Source organism: Oncorhynchus mykiss, chromosome 17, assembly GCF_013265735.2.
Source record: "Oncorhynchus mykiss isolate Arlee chromosome 17, USDA_OmykA_1.1, whole genome shotgun sequence".
Taxonomy (NCBI): Eukaryota; Metazoa; Chordata; class Actinopteri; order Salmoniformes; family Salmonidae; genus Oncorhynchus; species Oncorhynchus mykiss.
Window position 1 is genome coordinate 67,178,283 of NC_048581.1, and position 25,792 is coordinate 67,204,074.

A 25,792-nucleotide genomic window follows, 5' to 3' on the forward strand; every position below is an offset into this window, starting at 1 on the left:
GCAGCTTAATAAAGGCTTTATAAATCATATTAAATTGAGGCTTCACAGAGTATTTTTTAAAACTTGTCAGGCATTTTTGGTAGAGCATTGCAGCACCAGGATAGTGGGTTCGACTTCCGTGACCACCCATTCTTAAAAATGTATGCACATATGAGACTGTAAGTCACTTTGTATAAAAGTGTCTGCTAAATGGCATATATGATTTTGTATTATATTACTCAAAACCAAATATTTCACCTTCTTGATAGTCAAAATGGGGGAAAGGGCCATGAAAAACACAATTTTTCTTCATTCAGATGACTCTGGGTAAGTAGAGAAATGACCTACATCTCTCAGTATCCTTTTTAAACAGTGCTTTACATGCCCATGCCGTGTTTGTTATGTTATGTTAGCTCACAAAACAGAATATCCTTTAAACCTTAATAAATAAAGCATTACATTTAGAGGATTTGCTTGATATTATCAAGTACTGGAGTTATGTAGGCCTAATGTGTGACAAGTTGCAACACATGACACGATAACTAACTTGAAAGATCAAGTGTTTTAAGCACCTAAGTAAATGTTATTTCCAAGACATGTCACATGCCTGTATTTTATTCCGTAACATCCCCAAAGTTAGGAGAAAGGGGTTTAATAAAATACACAATATCATTATAAGAGCCGGTGGATCCATGAATAAACAACTGATCAAGTGGTCTGCTCTGCTCGGCTCACTCCCCCACTTGTCTCAGATCTACCTCCCTGGCAGGCTTGTCAAATGAGGGATGACACTAATCATGTTAAAGTGAGATGGGCTGGTGGGATTCTCCTGACTTTGATCAGAGTAATGACATTGTTTCTAATCAACCTGATTCACATGAATTTCCCTGTTTGCCTACATTACCGGTTCACTCCACCTTTCTGACTGGTGTTTTTCCCACGTATACCATAAATTAATTTTCCTCTCACCCACTCCATACTTCAGACAGTTTCAGATGAATCCTCATGGTGTGTAAAGGTGTTCAAAACAGCAGGTTTGAAACAGAACATGAGATAAAGTTTAGAATGAGTCATTGTCAACCTTACAAAGGTTAATTTTAACACATTGTGACTAATAACATGGACTTGAGCATTCATTCAGCGTCCCCACCATGGCATGTCCATGATCATCCTCTCCCACTGCCTCCCTCGGTCCAGACCGATCTCATTTCCGGGGCTCCCGAGTGGCGCAGGGGTCCAGCACACTGCATCTCAGTGTTAGAGGCATCACTACAGACTCTGGTTCGATTCCAGGCTGTATCACAACCCGGCCATGATTGGGAGTCAGTCCCATAGGGCGGCGCACAATTGGCCCAGCGTCGTCCGGGTTAGGGATTGGCCTGGGTAGGCTGTCATTGTAAATAAGAATTTAACTGACTTGCCTAATTAAATAAAGGTTAAATTAATTAACACTGGTAGAGTTAGTTACTTTCAGGAAGTTTCTTATGCACTCTGACAAAACATATATCTATTCCCACAAACAAGTAGTGATGAGTTTGTCAGGGCACAGTCATTTCACTGGATCTGTGAAGGAATTGGATGAGTGAGTGCTTAAGTGTAGGAGAATGTTGAAGTTGGGGTTGCTTAGGGCTGTGGTTGCACAGAGCCATTTGCCTTTAAGCTTTGTTTTTGGGGAGCTCGTCTCTGTGCAACAGTCCATTATTTTCTCTGGCTCGCTCTCCAGAGCCCATGGGACTACTCCTGTCCAGCATGCTGACACAAATCTAACAAATGATTGCATGCAAAAAAGGCCGGGCAGGGGGGGGGTGAAAGGGGCTAAAGACTATATTTATCCTATGTCTTATTCCCATAATGTGACTCGGGGAAAATCCTTATTTCATCTTCAGTGTCAGTTTTTGTGAGGAACATTACACTTCAGTTGGACCGTTGCACCAGTCCCATATCTAGAGAAAAACAACTTTGGTGAAAGAATCCTGTGAAAACCCATGAAGATTTCACTTATGATTGGAGAGTGATTTGGAGCCTCCTAATTGAAATTGCTACAGATCCAGGTTTACCCCCTGCCTCTCTTCCCTTCCCCTGTATTGACATTGGCAGGCTTGACACAAGGCCAATATGAGTGTGACACTTGCAGAATCAAGCCTCTATTCATGCATGCAGCCACTCAGGCCTACAGCAGAGAGTGTGGAACCCCAAGAGGGAGTTGGTGATGATTGCCTGGCGGTTTTTTGATTATATGAGGTCCGCTCTCTTGTTTTGTCAGGGATTCTTATTGGATTTTGGACTTTTTTAGAAGTTGGACTGCTATTCATGACTCACTCAGCCTATTCACCAACACACTCTATGTCGAACTCAGCCCTAGCAGACACTATAGACTGTGAGTAAAGGAAGACCACCAACATACAACAACTGCTCAATGTGCCCCCTCCTAATGACCAATAACCTTGTACCATTCTGTCCATTCAGTGAAGATGAGTTTTAATGGGGTCACCTTGTCTCCTAATTCAACAGTCAACTGCTGTATTTCATCCCTTCATTGGGATTGAGTGTGTCATTGCTAAGTCCCCGACTCAAGCATTAGATCAATCATCATCTTATACAAACCCTCAATTGTCAAGCGATGCACAGTCTTTGAAAGTCTTTTTTTCATCTGTCTGTTCTCTGCTGATGAAAATATCTCTGTTTTAGAAATGGTTTGATGTTCTAGAGATGACATTGTGAACCCATTGCGGTTTGTGGTTTCTGAATCTGAGGGATATTTAAAAGTGAGGGAGGAATATAGACAGGATTTGAAAGGATATTTGATTTTAACTTTACACTTTGCTGAAACTGCCTGGATTTGCTAACAGGTGCGGATATCAGAGCTAAGACGTATTACAGGAGAGTGTTCTGTGTCTTCTAAAATTATTCAGAAATTCTACAAAGACTTAAGCATGAGCAAGTAACTCTCCTACGCTACAGTACATTTTCTAAACGACCATCCACCTTCTCCACCTGTGCTATGTTAGCCGTTAATTGCTGTGATCTACAGTCTTTACTGACCTTTAAATGGACACCTCTTTCTCTCTAGGTGGCTAGTGGAGAAGATGTCTTGACCCAGATATATCTTATTGACTATAGATGCCCACGTGTCTCTCTCTCTCTCTAGGTGGCTAGTAATTGAGTATCTTACTGACCTTATATACCTAACTTCCCTCTCTGTAGGTGGCCAATGGAGGAGTATTTAAATGTCTCTCTCTGCAGGTGACTAGTGGAGGAGTATTTTACTAATCTTATATACCCACTTTTCTCTCTAGAAGTGGCCAGAGGAGGAGAATATCTTACTGACCTTGGATACCTACCTTCTCTCTCTGCAGGTGGCCAGTGGAGGAGATGCTACCCAGGGGCAGGTGGAGATCTTCTCCCTGAACAGGCCCACACCACGCCCAGTGAAGAGCCTCCAGGTGGGGGCCCCAGTGAGGTGTCTGGAGTATGTGCCTGAACCCAGCACCCCAGAGGAGATGGAGGCTGTGGCCCTCAGGAGCCCTACTGGGGTGGGGAACACCATTTGTCTGGGACTGGATGATGGAAGGTGAGGTCAACACAGCTTTTAGAGAAATTGTCAAATACAATGGTGTAAGTTACATTTAAGTAATGTGGATGGATGCATGGATGGATGATGATGATACAGAAATATTATTGTATTTATTATTGTTGGTCACCACTATTATCCTACTTACAAAGTCTATTTGTTTTGACAGAGAGTCATATTCTGTATCACCATGCAGTATAGTATGTTAGGTTAATCTCAAGACTAACAAAATCTGTCAATAGTAGATGGGACGAAGAAATCCGAGTTGATTTCATACACCTGGAATCCTGGTGCTCAACCATATCTTATTTTCCCATCTACTGTTTATATTTTCAGATTTTACTGCATGTAATGGAGGAATAGTTGAATCTCAGACTGTTACAGTCCTGGTGATTACATTACTTTCTAAGAGAAAACAGTCCTCCTGCATCTCATATTGCCAGTTGACTGTAGTTATTTTCCTCTGCAATTTGTTTGTTAATCATTTGGGCACCAGAATAAAGTGAAAAGTGTGCAGTTTATTTGTTTATGTTGACTCATTCACTATATGTGTCCTGAGAGGAGGGAAAATACAAAGTGTAATAGAAGCACAATTTCAGCATTTATTTTTGTGGAACACAATTGACTGTCAACTAGTTAACGTTCTCTTTCGAGAAATAAACATATTTTTCCAAAGGTGTGCATTTGTTCATTGTAAATTTAGGAAAAATGTGCAGAACAGTCAGTGAAGTTCAGATGGAATCTTAAACACAAGAAAGAGCAAGGGGCTGCCTACACACATTATAAGGTCCAAAGTGCCCAGTTACATCAAGGTACCCAGTCTTCATAAATGATGTTCATTTATCATGTACAGTGTACATTGTTCCTGCTCCTTTTGCCACCAGCATCCTGGTGTATGGCAGTGTGGACACTGCAGCCCAGTGCCTGTTGACCCTGTGTAACCCTCAGCGCTGTCCTGTCCTGTGCCTCAAACACTCCATCAACTTCCTGTTCGCTGGGCTCAGAGATGGAACCATGATGGTGTATGGACGAAGTAATGGTGGTAAGGTCTTTCCAAGGTCTCCCCCTGTATGTCAGGAAGATAGTCATCAGATTTCAATCCAAAATGACAGAATTGTTGAATCATCACATTACTAACATAGCAATTTATTTAATGTTAGCTACATAGAAGTATATGTTTCAAGCCATCACCATTATAGCAAGGAAAGCAATCACTGCACAATTAAAGCAGGAGAATGGAATAATTTTATAATTACGTTACGCCACTAATGCTCTTAGCTAGTAATTTGTATTAATTCAGGTAATCATTTCATTCACTCATTAGCCTACTGTAGCAACAATGTTTAAGCATTGTATTGTATGAAATGTGACATTAAAATGGAATAGTTATTTTGATATTAGACATTATTAACATTATTAAAATGGCTTTTAATTAAGTAATCAATCATATTAGTAGTGCAAATGTTAATCTTATTGTTTCCTTGTTTCAATTTGTACATCTTTCAAATTCCCATGTATGTCTCTTTCTTTTGCAGTGAATGCCTCCGTGAGTGTGTGTGAAATATGATTCTGCATGAGGAGACGTGCTATGAGTGATAGGATTTTCAGGGAATCCATCAAGTGGATGCGTTTGCAAAAGGCCAATTCATTTCAGACAAGCAACCTTGGAGAATATTTGAAATACTTAAAATACCTCTTTTCATGCCCAATCTTGGTGATCTTCGCTACCACTTAGTGTAAGGAAATGACTCCTGAAGTCACCATACAGTGGTTGGTGTGCTCATGTTGTGGTCAGACAGGCATATCATAGGACTAGGAGCACCATCTCAACACTCAATCTCCCAGTAGGTCATCACAGCCTGCGGTAGCACAATGGCTGCCCGGTTGCGGTGTGGTGCGTCTTACCTGGCTGTGTCAGTGTGGCTGCCTGCATCCACCCAGCACTCTGCTGTCCTCTCACCTCCAGCCAAGCAGAAAGGATGATTAATTACGCCAGTGTGCTGCGTGCCGATTAAATATTACTATTCATGTTATGTAAAATAAATAAATAATAAAGAGGTAGAAGACAGGGAAAAAGCTCTGGAGTGGAGCGTGGATGGTGCCAGGCAATGTTTGTGCATTCTGCACAGCTGTTAAAGATTGATGCCCCTGGATGGCACACTGCTGCCTGGAAACCATGTCTGCAAGAGTAGGAAAATATCAAGTCTTCACATGGGATTTCTATCAAAATGCATATGAATAGCCTGCCCAGCACATTGTTGCTTAGCGGATAATCCCAATTTCTTTTCTCATATAAATATAATTCATACTGTTCATAGTGTTGAAGGTCTGGGCTTCAGAAACTTATTTAGAAAATCTTTTGATGGTCTGAAACCGTTTTTGACCATTTTCCAGTGTTTTGCGGTGGTGCGTGTGGTAGAGCTGTGACATGGCCAAGGCTTGTGCATGGGGCTAGGGGGACTTAAAAGAAAGTGAATTAAAACATGTGGAAGAATGACATTTAGAACCCGCCAAGCAATTAACCTGAGGAAGTCAGAAGGCATTGTGAAGCTATTCTAATTTGAAAGGCAAGAAATAAACAACTCAAAATGTTAATTAAATGGCTGGGCGCACTTCCTTCTCTAATTTTGCTTCATTAAAGCACAGCAAAGGAAAAGCTTATGTAAGGTGCTTCATAATGCACTGCCAGGGTAGCTGCAATGGGTGCCCTGTGTTTACAACTCAAAGGAAAAATGTCTGCTTCATTTTCACACCAACGGGCGGAAAAATGAAGTGGCGATAAGGAGGTTAGGAAGCTGATTAAATTGTATGGCATTTGTTAGCATTTGGATGTTAGGAATGCCTTATTGTTTAGTCTCAAAGTACAGTCCATAGGCACTTTGTTTTCATCAAATTGTGATTCACGCTGGTTTTTGTGTGTATGTCTGTGTGTGTGTGAGTGCATGTGTGCGCACTGCACATGTGCATGCTTAGTTGTGTGAAACAGTAAGTGTAAGTATTTTCTTGTGTTTTCACTTTGGAATATTTGTCTAGAGAACACCAGGGCAAGTTGCTTGAGTGTAAGTAGAAGCAATGTAGTTTAATTGCCTTGCTCAAGGCAACAGCTGCTGAATCACCACACTGCGCAGTCAAACGGAAAGTTTTGCATGTATTTAAAACATAATCATAAACTGGCGATAACAAGTCATGATTTTGTTAGCTGTTTGAGCAAAACTTTGTTTTGTTCTTAGTATAGTAAGAGTTTAAAGGGTTCTGATTCTGAGCATTTGTTGTGTTGTCTTCTCAGGTGAGCTGTGGGAGCCAGACACCTGCAGGACTGTGAGTGTGGGCCCGGAGCCTGTGCGAACTCTTCTGGTACTGGAGGACTCTGTGTGGGCCAGCTGTGCCAACTCTGTGACGGTCATCAAGGGCTCCAGCCTTTCCACTCAGGTACAATAGGAGATGCACTAAGTACGTTATAGTTTGAACAACAGCACACAAATACAAGCCTCTCGAAATGCTCCAGGAAAGCATCTTCACCTCCATCTTGCATCCTTTTCACAACTGCTTAAGAGCAGAGGCTCATGCACAGAATTGTCTCAACAATACACTGTCCTTTCCTTCACCTAAACACACTTTATGTTGGAACTATAAACTATATTGGAACTCAAAACTCCTTGAGTTCTACATTGATACTTTGACCTAAAGTATTTGTGGGGATGTTGGCATCAGGATGTGTTTTCAGGCAGCAGTGGCTCTTTATGCTTGTACACTTTCCTCCCTGTTCAATTCTCTGGAGATCAGAGCTTAGCCAGCTGAGTGACCACGCAAAGGAGACAAGGTTATGTCTGGCTCGTCCCAGCGTATCCCCTCTGCATGGTGAACAGGCATGTGTGCTTGCGTCGGTGCTGGTTGCACCTCTCTTAGTGGGGGTGGGGGGGTGTGTGTGTCAGGATCGTGATCGCTCAGACTTACCCCTCTTCTACTTTAGGGGTCTAGCCCGCTTGCCTAAGTCAGATCAGCCTTATTGTCCTCCTCCCCCCACTCCTCCTGTGTGTGTGCTTGAAGGGACCCTTGTGTGTGCTCTGCATTATGACAGAGCTCAGAGAATGACCCATGTGCCCTAAAAAAAAAGAGGCCTGTCATCAGAGCCTAACCAGGCAGGACTGTGAGGATGCAGGGCATGGCATGACATGTCTCCCTCCCTCCCTCCCTCCCTCCCTCCCTCCCTCCCTCCCTCCCTCCCTCCCTCCCTCCCTCCCTCCCTCCCTCCCTCCCTCCCTCCCTCCCTCCCTCCCTCTACTTCTCTCTAGAAGAGAGGATGATGCTTATCACCCTCCCTCTCCTCCCTGTCCTACCCATGCCCACTCCCCTCCTTCCTTCACCTCCGTGGCTGTGGATTTGCTCCTCCTGAGAACAGACACCTTGTCACCCAGTGTAATGCAGGGCTAATGAGCTGTTCAGGCGTTGGGGCTTTAGCGCTGGGTCTTTAGCCTGCAGTGATTCTCCCCTCTGCTGATGAAGGACTTGGTGCTGCTGTTTGTGTGACAGAAGTGCTGGGTGGAAGGGGCATTTTACCTCTGTCACACTGCTACCACTCTCATGGCTGTAAGCAATGCAGAACTCATCTCGCTAATACCAGTGTGTCAATTGGGTGAACAGTTGTTGCCATCAGTTATTTGACACCATCCATTTTTAGAAGAGACCTTAGTACCAAATATCTGCTCTGATAGGCTCTCCAGGCAGTATCCAAGGCTGGCAGTCATGCAGCCCTGTAAACAGATCTCACTTCCACTAACCTCTTCTATTCAATTACTCTACCAGTTAATTCATTATTTTTACTGTAGCTATGGCATTGTTTTACATTTGGCCTCACTGGGATACAGGGGACAGATCAAATTGAAAGCAGTCTGATAATGACATATCCACTGAAACATATGCTAGACAAGGTGTCATGATGACAGGGTGTCAACCAATAATTAGCCTGTTAATTAACAATTTGTCTGTTCATGCCAAAATCACTGATTTAAACCCGCCCCATGATTTTCTAATGGTTCACTGACATTTTCAATGCTCTTTTAATTTTTTTTTTTTTTTTTTTACTTTATTTGTATTTAGTTAGTCAATTCTTTGAAATAGGGCTCTTTGGACTTAAATATTTTATAGAATTTAATGGTTGCACTTGAAAATGGAAGGGATGCGATTTCCTCTCTTCCTAGGTGGAGCAGAGCAGGCACCTTCTGCCGCGGAGTCAATTAAAAGAGAAAACACATCAAAGGGTTCTCTACTCTCCCCACTCTCAAACAAAGGAGGTCCCTCTGGCAAGGGCACACAAACAGGTGGTAATCCCCGTCCTCCGGTGCACAGGGGGGAGCACCCCTCCTCAGCCGTCTCCCTGACTAATCTCTCATCCCCGGACTCATGAACCGAGAGTGATAGGAGCGGGGAGACGATGCCAGAGCCAGCCCCTGTTATGGTGCAGACCTCGGGGGGTAGCATGCCTAACTATGATAAGGCGCGCTGCTCTTCCTCAGCTACTCATTAAGAATGTGTGCCTGAAACGCCTCCTCTTTTGCTGTGGTCTTGAGAAATTGGAGGGTGGGAGGAAGATGTATACTGACACAGTAGAAAAGATGCCCCTGTCTGTGAAACATTGGTGCAGTTCATTACAATCTCAAGAGAGACACGCTATAGCCTTTTCTGGGTTGGTGCAGGGTTGTTAATCTCCAGTCATCTGGCCGACTTGGGTTTTGTGAAAGAGCTCTAAAGAGGGGTACTCAAACCTACGCTCAGGCATTCTATTAGTCTTTTGTTAACAAGTAATATCCGAATGTAATTTGTTAATGGTGTTCATGTGTAATTCACTTTGTATGATTATGTCTGAGCACATTAGCAGTGTTGTCCATGGATACAGTGAACTAGAACTCCTGGAGAGGGGTTCTTATGACATGGATGCACAATACTTTATGCATTTGTTTAATGAAGTCATACTGTAGATCTAGGATATTATAACTTCATTATGGATTGGATGTCTATGTACAGAGACATACGTTTAACAATGTGCAAAGCAATGGTAAAGAAGCAATTACAGACAGTAACATCACACTTTAAATGGTAATCAGTTATCCATAGAAACATATTATAGATTTCCAGATTTCTGTAAGAACCCCCCCCCCCACCCCGGACTGGACCCAAGTACCTCAGTAGTTTTTCCCATTATCATCAATCTGACAGCAGAGAAAGCCAACCCAGACAAAATCCTGTCTCAAATCTTTTCATATCAAATTCCTGACAAGGCATATCACATCTGTTTTGTTGTATTTAGACCAAGATGTCTGCATGTAACATTGATCGGATTCATAAAAAACTCAGATCTACAGTATATTTCATTTAAAATACCAATGTAAACTGGGTCTAAATGGGGCTATACTGTTTATTTTAACTACATGTTCTGTGTAAGCATTTGCTTTGCAGCTCTATGCCTATTCTCTATGCCTAAGTCCCATCTCTACTATAGTTTCCAATATAGTTATTCACTGCTTCTCTCCTTCTCTCTTCCAGAGGTTTGAGGTGCACCCAGAACCCATGGTGAGCGTGGCCCATATGGTGCGGGCTGGAGGAGGAGTCTGGATGGCCTTTAGTGAGGGCTCTTCTATTCGCCTGTTCCACACTGAGACACTGGAGCATCTGCAGGAAATCAATATCTCCACACGAGTATCTTTGCACAACCCAGGTACAGTTCAAAACGCCTACACTCAGGTTGCTATAGGGATTCGTCATGACCTCCTCATTCCGGGGGTCAATGTTTTCTTTCTGTTTATACAGTAGAGTCAACTCCACAAGTCTTTGCTAGCGTTCTGTCACAAAATCTATTTTGTCATGAGCCTGACCTGCTGTATTTGTGGGGTTAGGAGGAAAACATATAGCATACATTAGTTCGTTTTTGGGGGCCCTCATTGTACAAGGGCAATGAGATGGCACCAATTAAGCCACGTCGATACTGCACTTCTCGCTGGAATGATATTCTGGTCTTGTCTTGCTGGAGCTGCTCCTTTGGCCCTGCACTCCGGGACTGACCTGAATAAGTAGCCATCTAAAGACCCTGAGAAGCCCCGATGGAGCCATAGGGTGAGAGGCAGGAATTCACAAAAGTACAATCATTGACGAGCTGTTACAATGCTGCCAGACAAAGGTTTTCATTGCACGAGTTGCCATGGAAGCACTCGTCTTTCCTTCAATATCCTGGCAACACTTGTATTGTGCCAGTTTTGTTTTCTTTTTACCTGCGTCTCTATTTTCTTTTCTTCTCTCTCTCTCACGCTTTCTCTCTTCTCATCTTATCTGTCTCTCTTTTATTTTATCTCTCACTGCAACCCCTTTAAGATGCTGTATACATTCTCCTCACTCTCCATCTTCCTCCATGATGAATTAAATATTTATCAACCAATCCAGGTATTTCCAGTGTTAGTATGGGGGAGTCAGGGTAAACACGGCGGACTGGCTGAAACAGAAATGAGCCTGTTTCAGGGTGGTCCTTCCACACATTTTATCAATTTGATTCAATATCAGCCCAGGGACCCATGGCCCAGGGAGCCATTACAGCCTAAAATCCTGGGGCCTCAACTCAGTCAAGCCTGTGCTCCCTTTCTCCTAATGCTGTCTGGATTCATTCAGTTTGATATTCTGCACGTAAAAAGGACTGAGGATCAGAGTCAGACAGAACTCAAAGGAGAGAAAGGCAGTGCACCAAATCAAGCTTCAGCAGCCGGACACAGGGAGTTTTTATTTAACCAGGTAGGCAAGTTGAGAACAAGTTCTCATTTACAATTGCGACCTGGCCAAGATAAAGCAAAGCAGTTCGACACATACAACAACACATGGAGTAAAACAAACATACAGTCAATAATACAGTAGAAAAATAAGTCTATATACAATGTGAGGAAATTAGGTGAGATAAGGGAGGTAAAGGCAAAAAAAAGGCCATGGTGGTGAAGTAAATACAATATAGCTGTAACGGTTTTCCTCCTCTTCATCTGAAGAGGAGAGGCGAGAAGGATCGGAGGACCAATATGCGGCGTGGTAAGTGTCCATGGTTCTTTTAATAAGAAATACTCAACCTGAACACAACTGATACAAAAACAATAAACATGAACTGAACGAAAACCAAAACCAAAACAGTACCGTGTGGTGAAAAAACACAGACACGGAAACAAACACCCACAAACCAACAGTGAAACCCAGGCTACCTAAGTATGATTCTCAATCAGAGACAACTAATGACACCTGCCTCTGATTGAGAACCATACTAGGCCGAAACATAGAAATCCCAAAATCATAGAAAAACAAACATAGACTGCCCACCCCAACTCACACCCTGACCATACTAAATAATGACAAAACAATATAAATAAAGGTCAGAACGTGACAATAGCAAGTAAAACACTGGAGTGGTAGATTTGCAGTGGAAGAATGTGCAAGGTAGAGATAGAAATAATGGGGTGCAAAGGAGCTAAATAAATAAATAAATAAATACAGTAGGGGGAGAGGTAATTGTTTGGGCTAAATTATAGATGGGCTTTGTACAGGTGCAGTAATCTATGAGCTGCTCTGACAGCTGCTGCTTAAAGCTAGTGAGGGAGATAAGTGTTTCCAGTTTCAGAGATTTTTGTCGTTCGTTCCAGTCATTGGCAGCAGAGAACTGGAAGGAGAGGCGGCCAGAGTTACTGTCAACAGGTCCATTTTTGTTGCCCTCTTTCAGAAGTTGCATGGAGAAGGAAAGAACAAAAAGAGACATGGTTCAGAAAGCCCAAACTTGTCTTTCTCCGGTCAAAGTTTATTTTTGTTAGAAATGTCTTCTTCGTCAAGTGCCTATCGGTCAAGATGTCTAGACTTTATATAGTTCGGTGAACCTTAGGTCATTTCCTCCCTACTCCAGCACTTCCTGATGAAATATGCAGGATGTTTGAGAATGAGAGAGGGAGGCAGGTTGGCCTCAGGGGAAGTTAGGAGACAGGGCACGAAGGGGGTTAGGGGGGCTAGGATGAGGGGTGGTTAGAGGGCTCCTGCTTACTTTCTCTTCTGCTGTGCTCATGGGTAAAGGAGCACCCGGTTCCTCTGGATACACATGAAACATGGAATACTGATACAGTTATTACAGATCAATGCACTTCCATTCCCATCTGTCTCTCCCTTAATTTTGATAGGACAAGAATTAATGATCTACTGCCCAAATCCTCGCCCTTTAATGTGCTGCTCCTCATCGAGGGGGGGTTTCTGTCTGATGTAGTAAACAGCTGGGAATTTTCTAAAGCCGAGAAGAAAAACCTGTGTCTTTTGCTAATGGATTTAATAGTCATTTTCTATACATGTAATTCAAAAGGTCCTCATTGAAATATCACAGCGACATAGTTATCTTTAGAGACGTAGATCCTTAGATCAGCCCACTGAAGACCTCTGCATTACTGTAAAAATTGGAGGTGGAGGATTGCTTAAATACCTCCCTAATCTCCTGTCTTTGTCATTATCCTCTTTAATTGCTGTTCCTAGATTATGCCTGGCTGGCACCTACATGCTCTAAACTTGACAGTTCATGTTAAAGAAACATTTCAAAAACAATATTTTTTGCATATGATGCAAAATGCAGCATCATGTGATACAAAATGTATCATACCGGCTGTATTTCTGTATTTTGAAGACTTGATTGCTGACATGCAAAATATTTTGGGACTATATCAACAATGGATTAATAAAACAAATACCAAAATATCGTTTTTGGGTGGAGTTTTCCTTTAACTCTGGAGTGGGTGGTCGCTGCCCCTCTGATGTAGCTCTTTGTGACATAGACTAGAAATAGACACAATCTCTATCTAAGCAGTCAACTGACATTTACAGTGCATTCGGAAAGTATTCAAACCCTTTGACTTTTTCCACATTGTTACGTTACAGCCTTATCATAAAATGGATTCAAATGTTTCCCCCCCTCATCAATCTACACACAATACTCCATAATGACAAAACAAAAATAGGTTTATAGAAATGTTGGCTAATTTATAAAAAAATTAAAACGGAAATATCACAATTACATAACTACTCAGACCCTTTACTCAGTACTTTGTTGAAGTACCTTTGGCAGCGATTACAGCCTAGAGTCTTCTTGGGTATGATGTTACAAGCTTGGCATACCTGTATTTAGGGAGTTTCTCCAATTCCTCTCTACAGAGCCTCTCAAGCTCTGTCAGGTTGAGTGGGGAGCATCGCTACACAGCTATTTTCAGGTCTCTCCAGAGATGTTAGATCAGGTTCAAGTCCGGGGTCTGGCTGGGCCACTCAAGAACATTCAGAGACTTGTCCCAAAGCCACTCCTGTGTTGTCTTGGCTGTTTTCTTAATGTCATTGTCCTGTTGGAAGATGAACCTTGGCCCCCATCTGAGGTCTTGAGCGCTCTGGAGCAGGTTTTCATCAAGGATCTCTCTGTACTTTTCTCCATTCATCTTTCCCTCAATTCTGACTATTCTCATAGTGCCTGCTGCTGAAAAACATCCTCAGAGCATGATCCTGCCACCACCAGGCTTCACCGTAGGGATGGTGCAGGTTTCCTATAGACGTGACGCTTGGCATTCAGGCCAAAGAGAACAATCTTGATTTCACCAGAACAGAGAATCTTGTTTCTCATGGTTTGAAAGTCCTTTAGGTTACTTTTAGCAAACTCCAAGCGGGCTGTCATGTGCCTTTTACTGAGGAGTTGCTTACATCTGACCACTCTACCATAAAGGCCTGATTGGTGGAGTGCTGCCGAGATGGTTGTCCTTTTGGAAGGTTCTCCCATCTCCACAGATGAACTTTGGAGCTCTGTCAGAGTGACCACCAATTGCTCTGTTTGGCCGGGCGGCCAGCTCTAGGAGGGGTCTTGTTGGTTCCAAACTTCTTCCATTTAAGAATGATGGCGGCCACTGTGTTCTTTGCTGCAGAAATATTTTGGTACCCAATTCCTTCGGCCTCTTGGCTTGGTTTTTGCTCTGACATGCACTGTCAACTTTGGGACTTTAAATAGACCGTTGTGTGCCTTTTCAAATCATGTTCAGTCAAGTGAATTTACCACAGGTGGACTCCAATCAAGTTGTAGAAACATCTCAAGGATGATCAATGGAAACAGGATGCACCTGAGCTCAATTGAGTCTCATAGCAAATTGTTTGAATAGTTATGTAAATAAGGCATTTCTGTTTTTTTATTTGTAATAAATGTGCAAATATTTCTAAAAACCTGTTTTCACTTTGTCATTATGGCGTATTGTGTGTAGATTGATTAAATATTTTTTTCTTAAAGGTAGTCAATTTTTGTACAAAATTGTATTCTTCACTGTGCCTTTAACTTTGTCCTGATCCTCTGAGATCTTTTTCCTAAATACCTCACTCTCTGCAGAAGCTTAACATGCACCTCAGCGATGCTGCCTCAACTCCCTCCTTGCACAGCGCTGCTGCTGCTTCCAAACATGGTCTGTGTTCATACGTGATGAAATGAATCAATTAAGGCGCTCTCTAAGCACTCATGCGAATCACACGTCATAATCTGAGCGTGACACAGAACAACCATGTAAATGCAGCTCTATATGTAAATTAGCATTCTCTCAGTAGCGATCACATGACTGATGTGTAATTCAATTAGGTGGTTGCCGTGGATATTAAGTGAAACTCTACATATCAGGACCACAAGAGCCAATGACAGAGACCAGAAAACCATAAACATCAGGCTCTTATTTTGTGTGTAATTTCACAATTATACCGTTTGCATGTACAGTTGAAGTCGGACGCTTACATACACCTTAGCCAAATACATTTAAACTCAGTTTTTCACAATTCCTGCAATTTAATCCTAGTAAAAATGCCCTGTCTTAGGTCAGTTAGGATCACCACTTTATTTTAAGAATGTGAAATGTCAGAATAATAGTAGAGAGAATGATATATTTCAGCTTTTATTTCTTTCATCACATTCCCAGTGTCAGAAGTTTACATACGCTCAGTTACTATTTGGTAGCATTGCCTTTAAATTGTTTAACCTGGGTCAAACGTTTCGGGTAGCCTTCCACAAGCTTACCCACAATAAGTTGGGTGAATTTTGTCACATTCCTCCTGCCAGAGCTGATGTATCTGAGTCAGGTTTGTAGGCCTCCTTGCCCGCACATGCTTTTTCAGTTCTGCCCTCACATTTTCTATAGTATTGAGGTCAGGGCTTTGTGATGGCCACTCCAATACCTTTACTCTGTTGTCCTTAAGCCATTTTGCTACATCTTTGGAAGTATGCTTGGGGTCATTGTCCATTTGGAAGACCCATTTGCGACTAAGCTTTAACTGATGTCTTGAGATGTTGCTTCAATATATCCACAATTTTCCTATCATCTATTTTGTGAAGTGCACCAGTCCCTCCTGCAGCAAATCACCCCCACAACATGATGCTGCAACCCCCTTGGGATGGTGTTCTTCTGCTTGCAAGCCTCCCCCTTTTTCCTCCAAACATAACGATGGTCATTATGGTCAAACAGTTCTATTTTTGTTTCATCAGACCAGAGGACATTTCTCCAAAAAGTACGATCTTTGTCCCCATGTGCAGTTGCAAACCGTGGTCTGGCTTTTTTATGGTGGTTTTGGAGCAGTGGCTTCTTCCTTGCTGAACGGCCTTTCAGGTTATGTTGATATGGGACTCGTTTGACTGTGCATAAGGATGCTTTAGTACCTGTTTCCTCCAGCATCTTCACAAAGTCCTTTGCTGTTGCTCTGGGATTGATTTGCACTTTTCGCACCAAAGTATGTTCATCTCTAGGAGACAGAACGCGTCTCTTTCCTGAGTGGTATGACGGCTGCGTGGTCCCATGGTGTTTATACTTGCTTACTATTGTTTGTACAGATGAACGTGGTACCTTCAGGCATTTTGAAATTGCTCCCAAGGATGAACCAGACTTGTGGAGGTCTACAATTCTTTTTCTGAGGCCTCTGCTGATTTCTTTTGATTTTCCCATGATGTCAAGCAAAGATGCACTGAGTTTGAAGGTAGGCCTTGAAATACATCTACAGGCACAATTGACCCAAATGATGTAAATTAGCCTAGCAGAAGCTTCTAAAGGTATGACATCATTTTCGGGAATTTTCCAAGTTGTTTAAAGGCACAGTCAACTTAGTATATATAAACTTCTGACCCACTGGAATTGTGATACAGTTAATTATAAGTGTAATAATCTGTAATCAATTGTTGGAAAAATGACTTGTGTCATGCACAAAGTAGATGTCCTAACCGACTTGCCAGAACTATAGTTTGTTAACAAGACATTTTTGGAGTGGTTGAAAAACGAGTTTTAATGACCTAAGTGTATGTAAACTTCCGACTTCAACTGTATAGTGATAACTAATGCCTATTGTACTGAAACAAAGAAAGTGCATGGAAACACAACAGCACAACACAACATGCATAACTGTGTACTGTTGAATGATACTAATAACTGACGTGATGTAAACATACTGTATGTGGTGCCAGAAATAATAATGCGGTTTTAACAACAATAACCGTAACATGAGTTATTGTTTCATTTCTATAATGCTATGAATACAGTACTTCTTATGGATAGGCAGGACAGTTGCGTCTCACTTGGGCAAAAAACAGGGAAAATGCAGCGCGGCAAATTCAAAAAAAATATATAAAATCAAACTTTCATTAAATCACACATGTAAGATACTCAGTTAAAGCTACACTTGTTGTGAATCCAGCCAACATGTCAGATTTTAAAAAGGCTTTTCGGCAAAAGCATAAGAAGCTATTATCTGATGATAGCCAACCAGCAGTAAACAAAGAGGATAGCATATTTCAACCCTGCAGGCGCTACACAAAACGTAGAAATAAAATATAAAACATGTATTACCTTTGACGAACTTCTTTTGTTGGCACTCCAATATGTCCCATAAACATCACAATTGGTCCTTTTGTTCGATTAATTCTGTCCATCTATATCTAAATGTCAATTTATAAATTGCGTTTGATCCAGAAAAAAACAGCTTGCAAAAAACGCAACGTCCCTACAAATTATTTCAAAAGTTGCCTATAAACTTTGCCAAAATATTTCAAACTACTTTTGTAATACAACTTTAGGTATTTTTAAACGTTAATAATCGATCAAATTGTAGACGGGTCTTTCTGTGTTCAATACAGGAATGAAAACAAACCAGTGAAAATTTTCACGTCTTGCGCGACTCTCAACAGTGTACCCAGTTCCTAGTTGGCCTACTTCTTCATTACACAAAGGAATAACCTCAACCAAATTCCAAAGACTAGTGAAATCCAGTGGAAGCGGTAGGAACTGAAAACCAGTTCCTAAGAAATATCGTTTTCCAACAAGAACACACTGAACAGACATAGACCTAAAAAAAAACTAAATCTGAACGGTTAGTCCTCAGGGTTTTGCCTGCTAGTTCTGTTATACTCACAGACATCATTCAAACAGTTTTAGAAACTTCAGAGTGTTTTCTATCCAAATCTATGAATAATATGCATATTTTATATTCTTAGCATGAGTAGCAGGAAGTTGAAATTGGGCACGCTATTTATCCAAAAGTGAAAATTCTGCCCCCTAGCCCCAAGAGGTTTTAACAAAACTCTCATGTTTCCCTTTTCCTATGTTGTAGGCCAGAAGAGCATGCGTGTCACCAGCCTGCTCCTCTGCCAGGGGCTTCTGTGGGTGGGGACTGCCCAGGGAGTCATCATCACCCTGCCCGTGCCCAAACTGGAGGGCATTCCCAAAATAACAGGTACAGATGAGGGGAGGAGGATATTAAGGTTTTCACTATGACAAATTATCCATTATCAAAATGGGAATACTAATTGCTTCTGGGGATATGTATGTCAACATTGTGCTTTTCTGGTTGTGTCTCTGTCCTGCAGGAAAAGGGATGACCTCTCTGAATGCCCACTGTGGTCCGGTGGACTTCCTGGTGGCCACCTCCAGCACCCTGTCCGCAGAGCTGCTGAAGAGGGACTCTGTGGGGGATGGACCCGACTCTGCCTGCGGAGGGGAGGACCGCAGTGACTCCTCCTCCCAGGAGTCTCTTCAGCAGTCAGGCTGCTCCCAGGGGGAGGGGCGGGGCAAGGGGCGGGGTGTGCTGCTACAGTACAGGCTACGCTCCACGTCGGGGTTGCCGGGGCCAGCACTGACGGCACGGGGCGACGAGGCGTCTGACTCCTCTCTGGAATCTCTGGAACAAAGACTGGAGGACGGCTCCATCTATGAGCTCAGTGACGACCCTGAGATGTGGGTGCGGGGGCGCCCCTGTGAGCGAGATAGGGGGCGTAGGGACAGGGTGACCTCGGCCGCGGTCATATCCGGGGGCAGGGGCTTCCAAAGACTGAGGGAAGGGACAGCAGAGCGCACAGGTGTGGAGTCTTCAGAAACAACCCTGATGGTATGGCAACTGCCACTAACTGTGTGACCTGGACATCAACATTCAGGCAGTGTAGAGTGGAGAAACAGCTCTTTATCCCAGCCCCGAATCCTCTCCATTCAATAATGACAGGAACTTGAACCATGTGAGAGAAGTGTATTAGTGCTGGCACAGAGCACAAGGCCAGGCAGATGGCTCCTTGTGTAGGTTCAGGAACTCCTGCATGCTCCATCTGAGGAGACCTGCTGGTGGCCTGTGAGGCATGGGGCACTGACATCCCATTGGTGGCTCTGTGTGTATCCTATTCCTCAGCCACAGGCCCAGGGCATTTCTTGTGACAGCTTAAACTAGTACTCTCCCCACCTTGCCAAAATGGATATCCCGAAATCTAGCGTCATTAGACTGACTGTGCTCACCTCACACACATTTATCTCTCACAGTTGACAGCATTCCCCTGTAACAATGGACCACATTCCTTTGAGAGCGACCGTTTGTTGAATTTACCATGCTGCAGTGCTGGAGATGGACATCTTTTATCTGATCCTTTGGGAGAGAACCCATCAGTTTAGAGCTGAGAAACTACTGTTGGTTTACGAAGGACTTATTTAGTTCTGTTAGTTCAGTAAGCCTCGTTCTCACTCCCTGGCAATGTGAAATATGTGAAACGTCTGTCATAGTGTGTCACAATTGAATCTGTGCCTCTAGGAAATTAAAGTGTGTTAGACACTGACTGTGAGTCCTTAATCGTCTGATGTTTTACAGTATACTGCATAAATAGGCGGGTTAGCTGAGGTATCATTGACAAGGAGGATTCCTGAGAGGGAATAGAAGGCAGATGTGTAATGGTCTATCGCAGTTTAGAGGTTTTAACTTTAAATGTTCCTACTCGAATTACTGCAAAATGCAAAACAGATACCATACTGTAGATCTTTATTGTCGATGACGAAGACATTGTACATTGTTAATTTTAAGTTAGTTAAGCAAACACATAGGCTCACAATTATTTAACCTTTGTTACACATCAAAAAGCCTGCTGAATTAACTACAAAATGCAACAACAACTGCAGCCACCAAGACATCATTAGGTGCTGTGTATAGGCAATCGGAGGGGAGAATGCTTCATATGGGGTTCTGTGGCAATTTAACACACGCAAACCTTTGATAAATCTATCCCCTAGTAGCATTTCTGTCTCCTTTCCTTCACTTACTTTGTGAAGCCATTGCCATCGGTGGTCTGGTGTGCTAACAGAGACATGGTATTATCCTGCCCTGTTCCTGTTTCTATTCTTCCACAATGGAAAAGACCTTTGACAACATCTTTGAAAAGTGTTCATTTACAAATTAATTGAGATGTTTGGCTATGAATGCATGGCATTGAAGTGTTCTTTTAAATTGCCTCTGCTGCTGGATGGAAGTGATGGTTGATTACATATTTTGTCACGACTTCTGTAGAATCTGTTAATAATTCCAGTTACATCTCCACATCTGAGTACTCTATTTCATCCCAGTTGAAGGCCATGCTTTCTAAGGTTTTGAAACATTCTTTGTCATGTTACTTAATCTCCCCGGCATTGACAGACAGCAGCTTTTCAATAGAAAACACAACTCAATACAGAGCGTTGAGGTTTTTCCATCCAAACGTACACATGAGAAAAGCTGTTTAAAGCATACTGTCAAAAACCACAGGACCTATTTAGTGTTTCTATGATAATACTATTCCACAACACTTTTCTGGAGGTCACCAACAAGTCAAGGTTATTTGGATTTAGCCAGAGTGTACATGAGGGTATGATTGAGTAACCTTTATGTGGTATAGATTATTCATCCACAAACACTACCTGTATGTACAACAATTGTTTCAGTGGTTTGCCTTTCCCACTGCTGGGGTGTTTGCTCAGACGTTATTGCACCCTATATCTTAGTGTGTTTCCACTCTCTCATCCTTTCACACTCATTATTATTTGATCTATTCAAACTCCTAAATGGAGATTGTCCATTATAACTTCACACTCATACCGACCATACTGTTCTTATAAAACCGATTTGTGCAGCTTCATTCACATAACTGAAAAGAATGCGCACTTATAATACTAAAGACTTCGACACCCCTGTGGTAGAGGAAGAGGCTTGTGTTGAGTCGGCTGGGTTAACTTTTGATTATGATGAAATAATTATGTGACTCAGTTGTGTACGTTGATAGAGTGAGAAGTCTTTAACATTAGATTAATAATGTTAAGTTACATTGCACATATAAAACATTGCTTTTCTCCATTACATGTCAATTCCAATGTCCTATTGGTACGTTAATAAATACATGCTTACATACTGTACTGTAAAAGTGTTTCATCATTCATGTGTAATATGTCAATGTTAAATAAATACTTCATAGTGATAACATGATTCTAATCATCTTTTGTGGGACTCAAATTAAGGTTGGTGTGTTGATTTGAAGATTTACAAGTCTGAACCAGTTCAATGACCCACAAACCATAAAATAGGTCTACATTTTGACCCATTTGTGAAGCCTAATAAGAGTCTGTCTGTTAGAGGCCACTGTAACCAATCCCTTGGCTCATCCCCAGACTTCACATTTCTCTGGAACCAGACTTCACATTTCTCTGTTCGTACAGCCCATTGCAGTATGGTCCAGCCCAGTATGTTGGATAACTGGACCTGGTGTGGCCCTCTGTGCTCAGTCTGCCCATATGTCTCCACACCTAGGGTTGCAAAGGGAGTGTATATTACTGGAAACCTTCTAAATTGACCAGTAAACTACCAGAATTGTATGTAATCACAAGACATCTAGTGGCCCGTTTTGGGTACTTCAGATAATCACAGGCATCTGTAATTACCTCTGGCCCTCTTATCACATAAAATATATTACATCATTAAAAAAGGGGAGTGGCTCCTAATCTGTGACAGGATCTTTCATTTCTGAGGCCCGATATCCAGTGCGAAAATTATCCCAGTATCTCACAGGAATTTGGGACTTCACTCATTTTCTCATGCTGAAACTGGTTTAGATACATACCGGTAGTTAAATCCAAGTTGAATGACAAAAATTCATTAGCTAATGTTAGCATAGCATCTGCTACATGATAATTAGCTCACATTAACTAGCTAGCATTATCTGCCTAGATCAGCCTAGCTAGCACTAGCCCAATGGAAATTGATGCAACCCTGCTGGGTAAGTGGCTAGCCTGATGACCAGTGGTGACAGTCAAATCAAATCAAATGTATGTATATAGCCCTTCGTACATCAGCTGATATCTCAAAGTGCTGTACAGAAACCCAGCCTAAAACCCCAAACAGCAAGCAATGCAGGTGTTGAAGCACGTTGGCTAGGAAAAACTCCCTAGAAAGGCCAAAACCTAGGAAGAAACCTAGAGAGGAACCAGGCTATGAGGGGTGGCCAGTTCTCTTCTGGCTGTGCCGGGTGGAGATTATAACAGAACATGGCCAAGATGTTCAAATGTTCATAAATGACCAGCATGGTCAAATAATAGGTCTGGGACAGGTAGCACGTCCGGTGAACAGGTCAGGATTCCATAGCCGCAGGCAGAACAGTTGAAACTGGAGCAGCAGCACGGCCAGGAGGACTGGGGACAGCAAGGAGTCATCATGCCAGGTAGTCCTGAGGCATGGTCCTAGGGCTCAGGTCCTCCGAGAGAGAGGAAGAAAGAGAGAAAGAAAGAGAGAGAGAATTAGAGAGAGCATACTTAAATTCACACAGGACACCGGATAAGACAGGAGAAGTACTCCAGATATAACAAACTGACCCTAGCCCCCCGACACATAAACTACTGCAGCATAAATACTGGAGGCTGAGACAGGAGGGGTCAGGAGACGCTGTGGCCCCATCCGATGATACCCCCGGACAAGGCCAAACAGGTAGGATATAACCCCACCCACTTTGCCAAAGCACAGCCCCCACACCACTAGAGGGATATCTTCAACCACCAACTTACCATCCTGAGACAAGGCCGAGTATAGCCCACAAAGATCTCCGCCACGGCACAACCCAAGGGGGGATGCCAACCCAGACAGGAAGATCACATCAGTGACTCAACCCACTCAAGTGACGCACCCTTCCTAGGGAGTTGCATGAAAGAGCACCAGTAAGCCAGTAACTCAGCCCCTGTAATAGGGTTAGAGGCAGAGACTCCCAGTGGAAAGAGGGGAACCGGCCAGGCAGAGACAGCAAGGGCGGTTCGTTGCTCCAGAGCCTTTCCATTAACCTTCACACTCCTGGGCCAGACTACACTCAATCATATGACCCTCTGAAGAGATGAGTCTTCAGTAAAGACTTAAAGGTTGAGACCGAGTTTGCGTCTCTCACATGGGTAGGCAGACCATTCCACAAAAATTGAGCTCTTTAGGAGAAAGCCCTGCCTCCAGCTGTTTGCTTAGAAATTCTAGGGACAATTAGGAGGCCTGCGTCTTGTGACCGTAGCGTACGTGTAGGTATGTACGGCAGGACCAAATCAGAGAGATAGGTAGGAGCAAGCCCATGTAATGCTTTGTAGGTTAGCAGTAAAACCTTGAAATCAGCCTTTGCCTTGACAGGAAGCCAGTGTAGGGAGTCTAGCACTGGAGTAATATGATCACATTTTTGGGTTCTAGTCAGGATTCTAGCAGCCGTATTTAGCACAGTGAGGTCCTTATGAGATTCAATGCTTTAATAAGTGTCATCATGCAGAAATTGCAAAATAAAATACTGGTTGATGAGCTAAGTTAGCTAGCAAGACAGCTATGACAGTTACCAGTGGGCATGCAGAAATGCATGATGACACATTGTATCGAAGTCAAGAAGTCATGCAGAACGGACTGCCTCTGGGACTGGACTTCCCCATCTAGCTAGCTAGCTAGTAGAGAGGTACAAAAACACCGGTACACAGATGCATAGCTCATACAATTATATTTTGTTCAAGTCAATGACAAAACATGTTGCAAAGTAAATATCTGCATCAAATATATCTCATTGCACTGCATGCTAGTCCATAAAATATCTAGTTGTGTTTTTTTTGTTTTATAGGAAAGGGGACTCACCCAACCTGCTTGAGGTTGTGAAGGGGGATACACGTTTATGATGGAATTGGCCGAGAATGAAAAACCCAGTGACCACTAGATGTCCTCGTATACCCATATTTACTGTAGATCAAATGGACTTGATTTTTCATCAGTACTGTTTGAATGACAAGCCCATTCAATCTATTTTGGGTATCTATAATCATATGTATTTTTTATACTCAGCAGGAAGGGGGCCTACGTACTTCCGAACATTTGTGTTCATGAAAGGCATTTGATATCACAAAGTATGCTGTATTTCCATTTCTCCTGGATTGCCATTTGTCATTTAGTTAGCCCAACCTCACCCTAGAAATACAAATCAGTTGTCAAATTAATTTAAAGAGAAAATACATAGTATGTACTGTGTGTCAAACATATCTATAAGGATTCTCCAAAATATGTTAATATACAAATAATATGCAATAGTGACATTTGACACCAGCGCAGAAAGTGGACTCTATCTATCAGTACTTAATTTGTAAAATCGGGAGGTCCCGGAACAAATTGTGAGCTCGAGAGCGGAGAGTGATCTAGGAGGCTCTGAGGTACCTGAAGGCATGAGAAAAAGAGTGACAAACACAACTTAGCAGTGCAGAAGACGGAGTAAACAGCCATGTAACCTGCCAGATGCATAGCCTATAGTATACCCACATACCTGAGTATTGCTGTGGGGCTTCCACAAGTCTGAATTTCATATAGCCTTATTTTCAAGACATCAATATACAGAAATATTTGTAGACATCAAAACACCTGCCATATGCATATGCACACATACACATCTGTGGGGCTTACAAGACTCAAATTTGATATACATTTCAAAACATCATATTAGCAGTAAAACAAACGTCACAATTTCTGAATATACACTACCGGTCCGAAGTTTTAGAACACCTACTCATTCATGGGTTTTTCTTTATTTTGACTATTTTCTACGTAGTAGAATAATAGTGAAGAAGACATCAAAACTATGAAATAACACATATGGAATCATGTAGTAACCAAAAAAGTGTTAAACAAATCAAAATCTATTTTTGAGATTTTTCAAACAGCCACCCTTTGCCTTGATGTCAGCTTTGCACACTCTTGGCATTCTCTCAACCCGCTTCATGAGGTAGTCACCTGGAATGCTTTTCAATTAACAGGTGTGCTTTCTTAAAAGTTAACATGTGTAATTTCTTTCTTTACTTCTTGGCGCACCCATCCCGTTAGCGGGATCATTTTCGTCAACATCCACTGAATTGCAGAGCGCCAAATTCAAATTAAATTACTAAAAATATTACATTTTCATGAAATCACAAGTGCAATATAGCAAAACACAGCTTAGCTTGTTATTTAATCCACCTGGCATGTCAGATATATAAAAAAAACTTTACAGCAAAAGCTATCCAAGCGTTTATGTTAGGACATCTCTTTCAGCAGACAAAACATTACAAACAGCCAGCAGCAAAGTAGATAGGTCACAAAAGTCAGAAAAGCAATAAAATGAATCGCTTACCTTTGATGATCTTCGGATGTTTGTCACAAGACTCCCAGTTACACAATAAATGTTTATTTTGTTCCATAAAGATTATTTTGATATCCAAAATACCTCCATTTGGTTGGCGCGTTTTGTTCAGAAATCCACAGGCTCGAGCTGCCACGACAGTGAAATTCCAAATAGTATCCGTAAAGTTTGTAGAAACATGTCAAAGGTTTTTTTATAATCAATCCTCAGGTTGTTTTTACAATAAATAATCAATAATATTTCCCCGTAGCTTTTTCAATAGGAGAGAGAGA

At 42.2% G+C, this 25,792-nt stretch overlaps 1 protein-coding gene across 5 annotated transcripts in view; it reads left to right on the forward strand.

Moving 5' to 3' along the window:
• arhgef10la (Rho guanine nucleotide exchange factor (GEF) 10-like a) overlaps window positions 1-21,341 on the forward strand; it is a 108,109-nt gene extending 86,768 nt beyond the window's left edge. For all 5 annotated transcript variants that reach the window (XM_036950490.1, XM_036950492.1, XM_021569476.2 and 2 more), the window contains 6 exons: window positions 3,336-3,550; window positions 4,435-4,592; window positions 6,837-6,979; window positions 10,091-10,262; window positions 18,194-18,316; window positions 18,450-21,341. In XM_036950490.1, the coding sequence (XP_036806385.1) occupies window positions 3,336-3,550; window positions 4,435-4,592; window positions 6,837-6,979; window positions 10,091-10,262; window positions 18,194-18,316; window positions 18,450-18,994 (1,356 nt within the window). In that variant the 3' untranslated portion in view covers window positions 18,995-21,341. The remainder of the gene's footprint in view (window positions 1-3,335; window positions 3,551-4,434; window positions 4,593-6,836; window positions 6,980-10,090; window positions 10,263-18,193; window positions 18,317-18,449) is intronic.
• The last annotated feature ends 4,451 nt before the right edge of the window (window positions 21,342-25,792 follow it).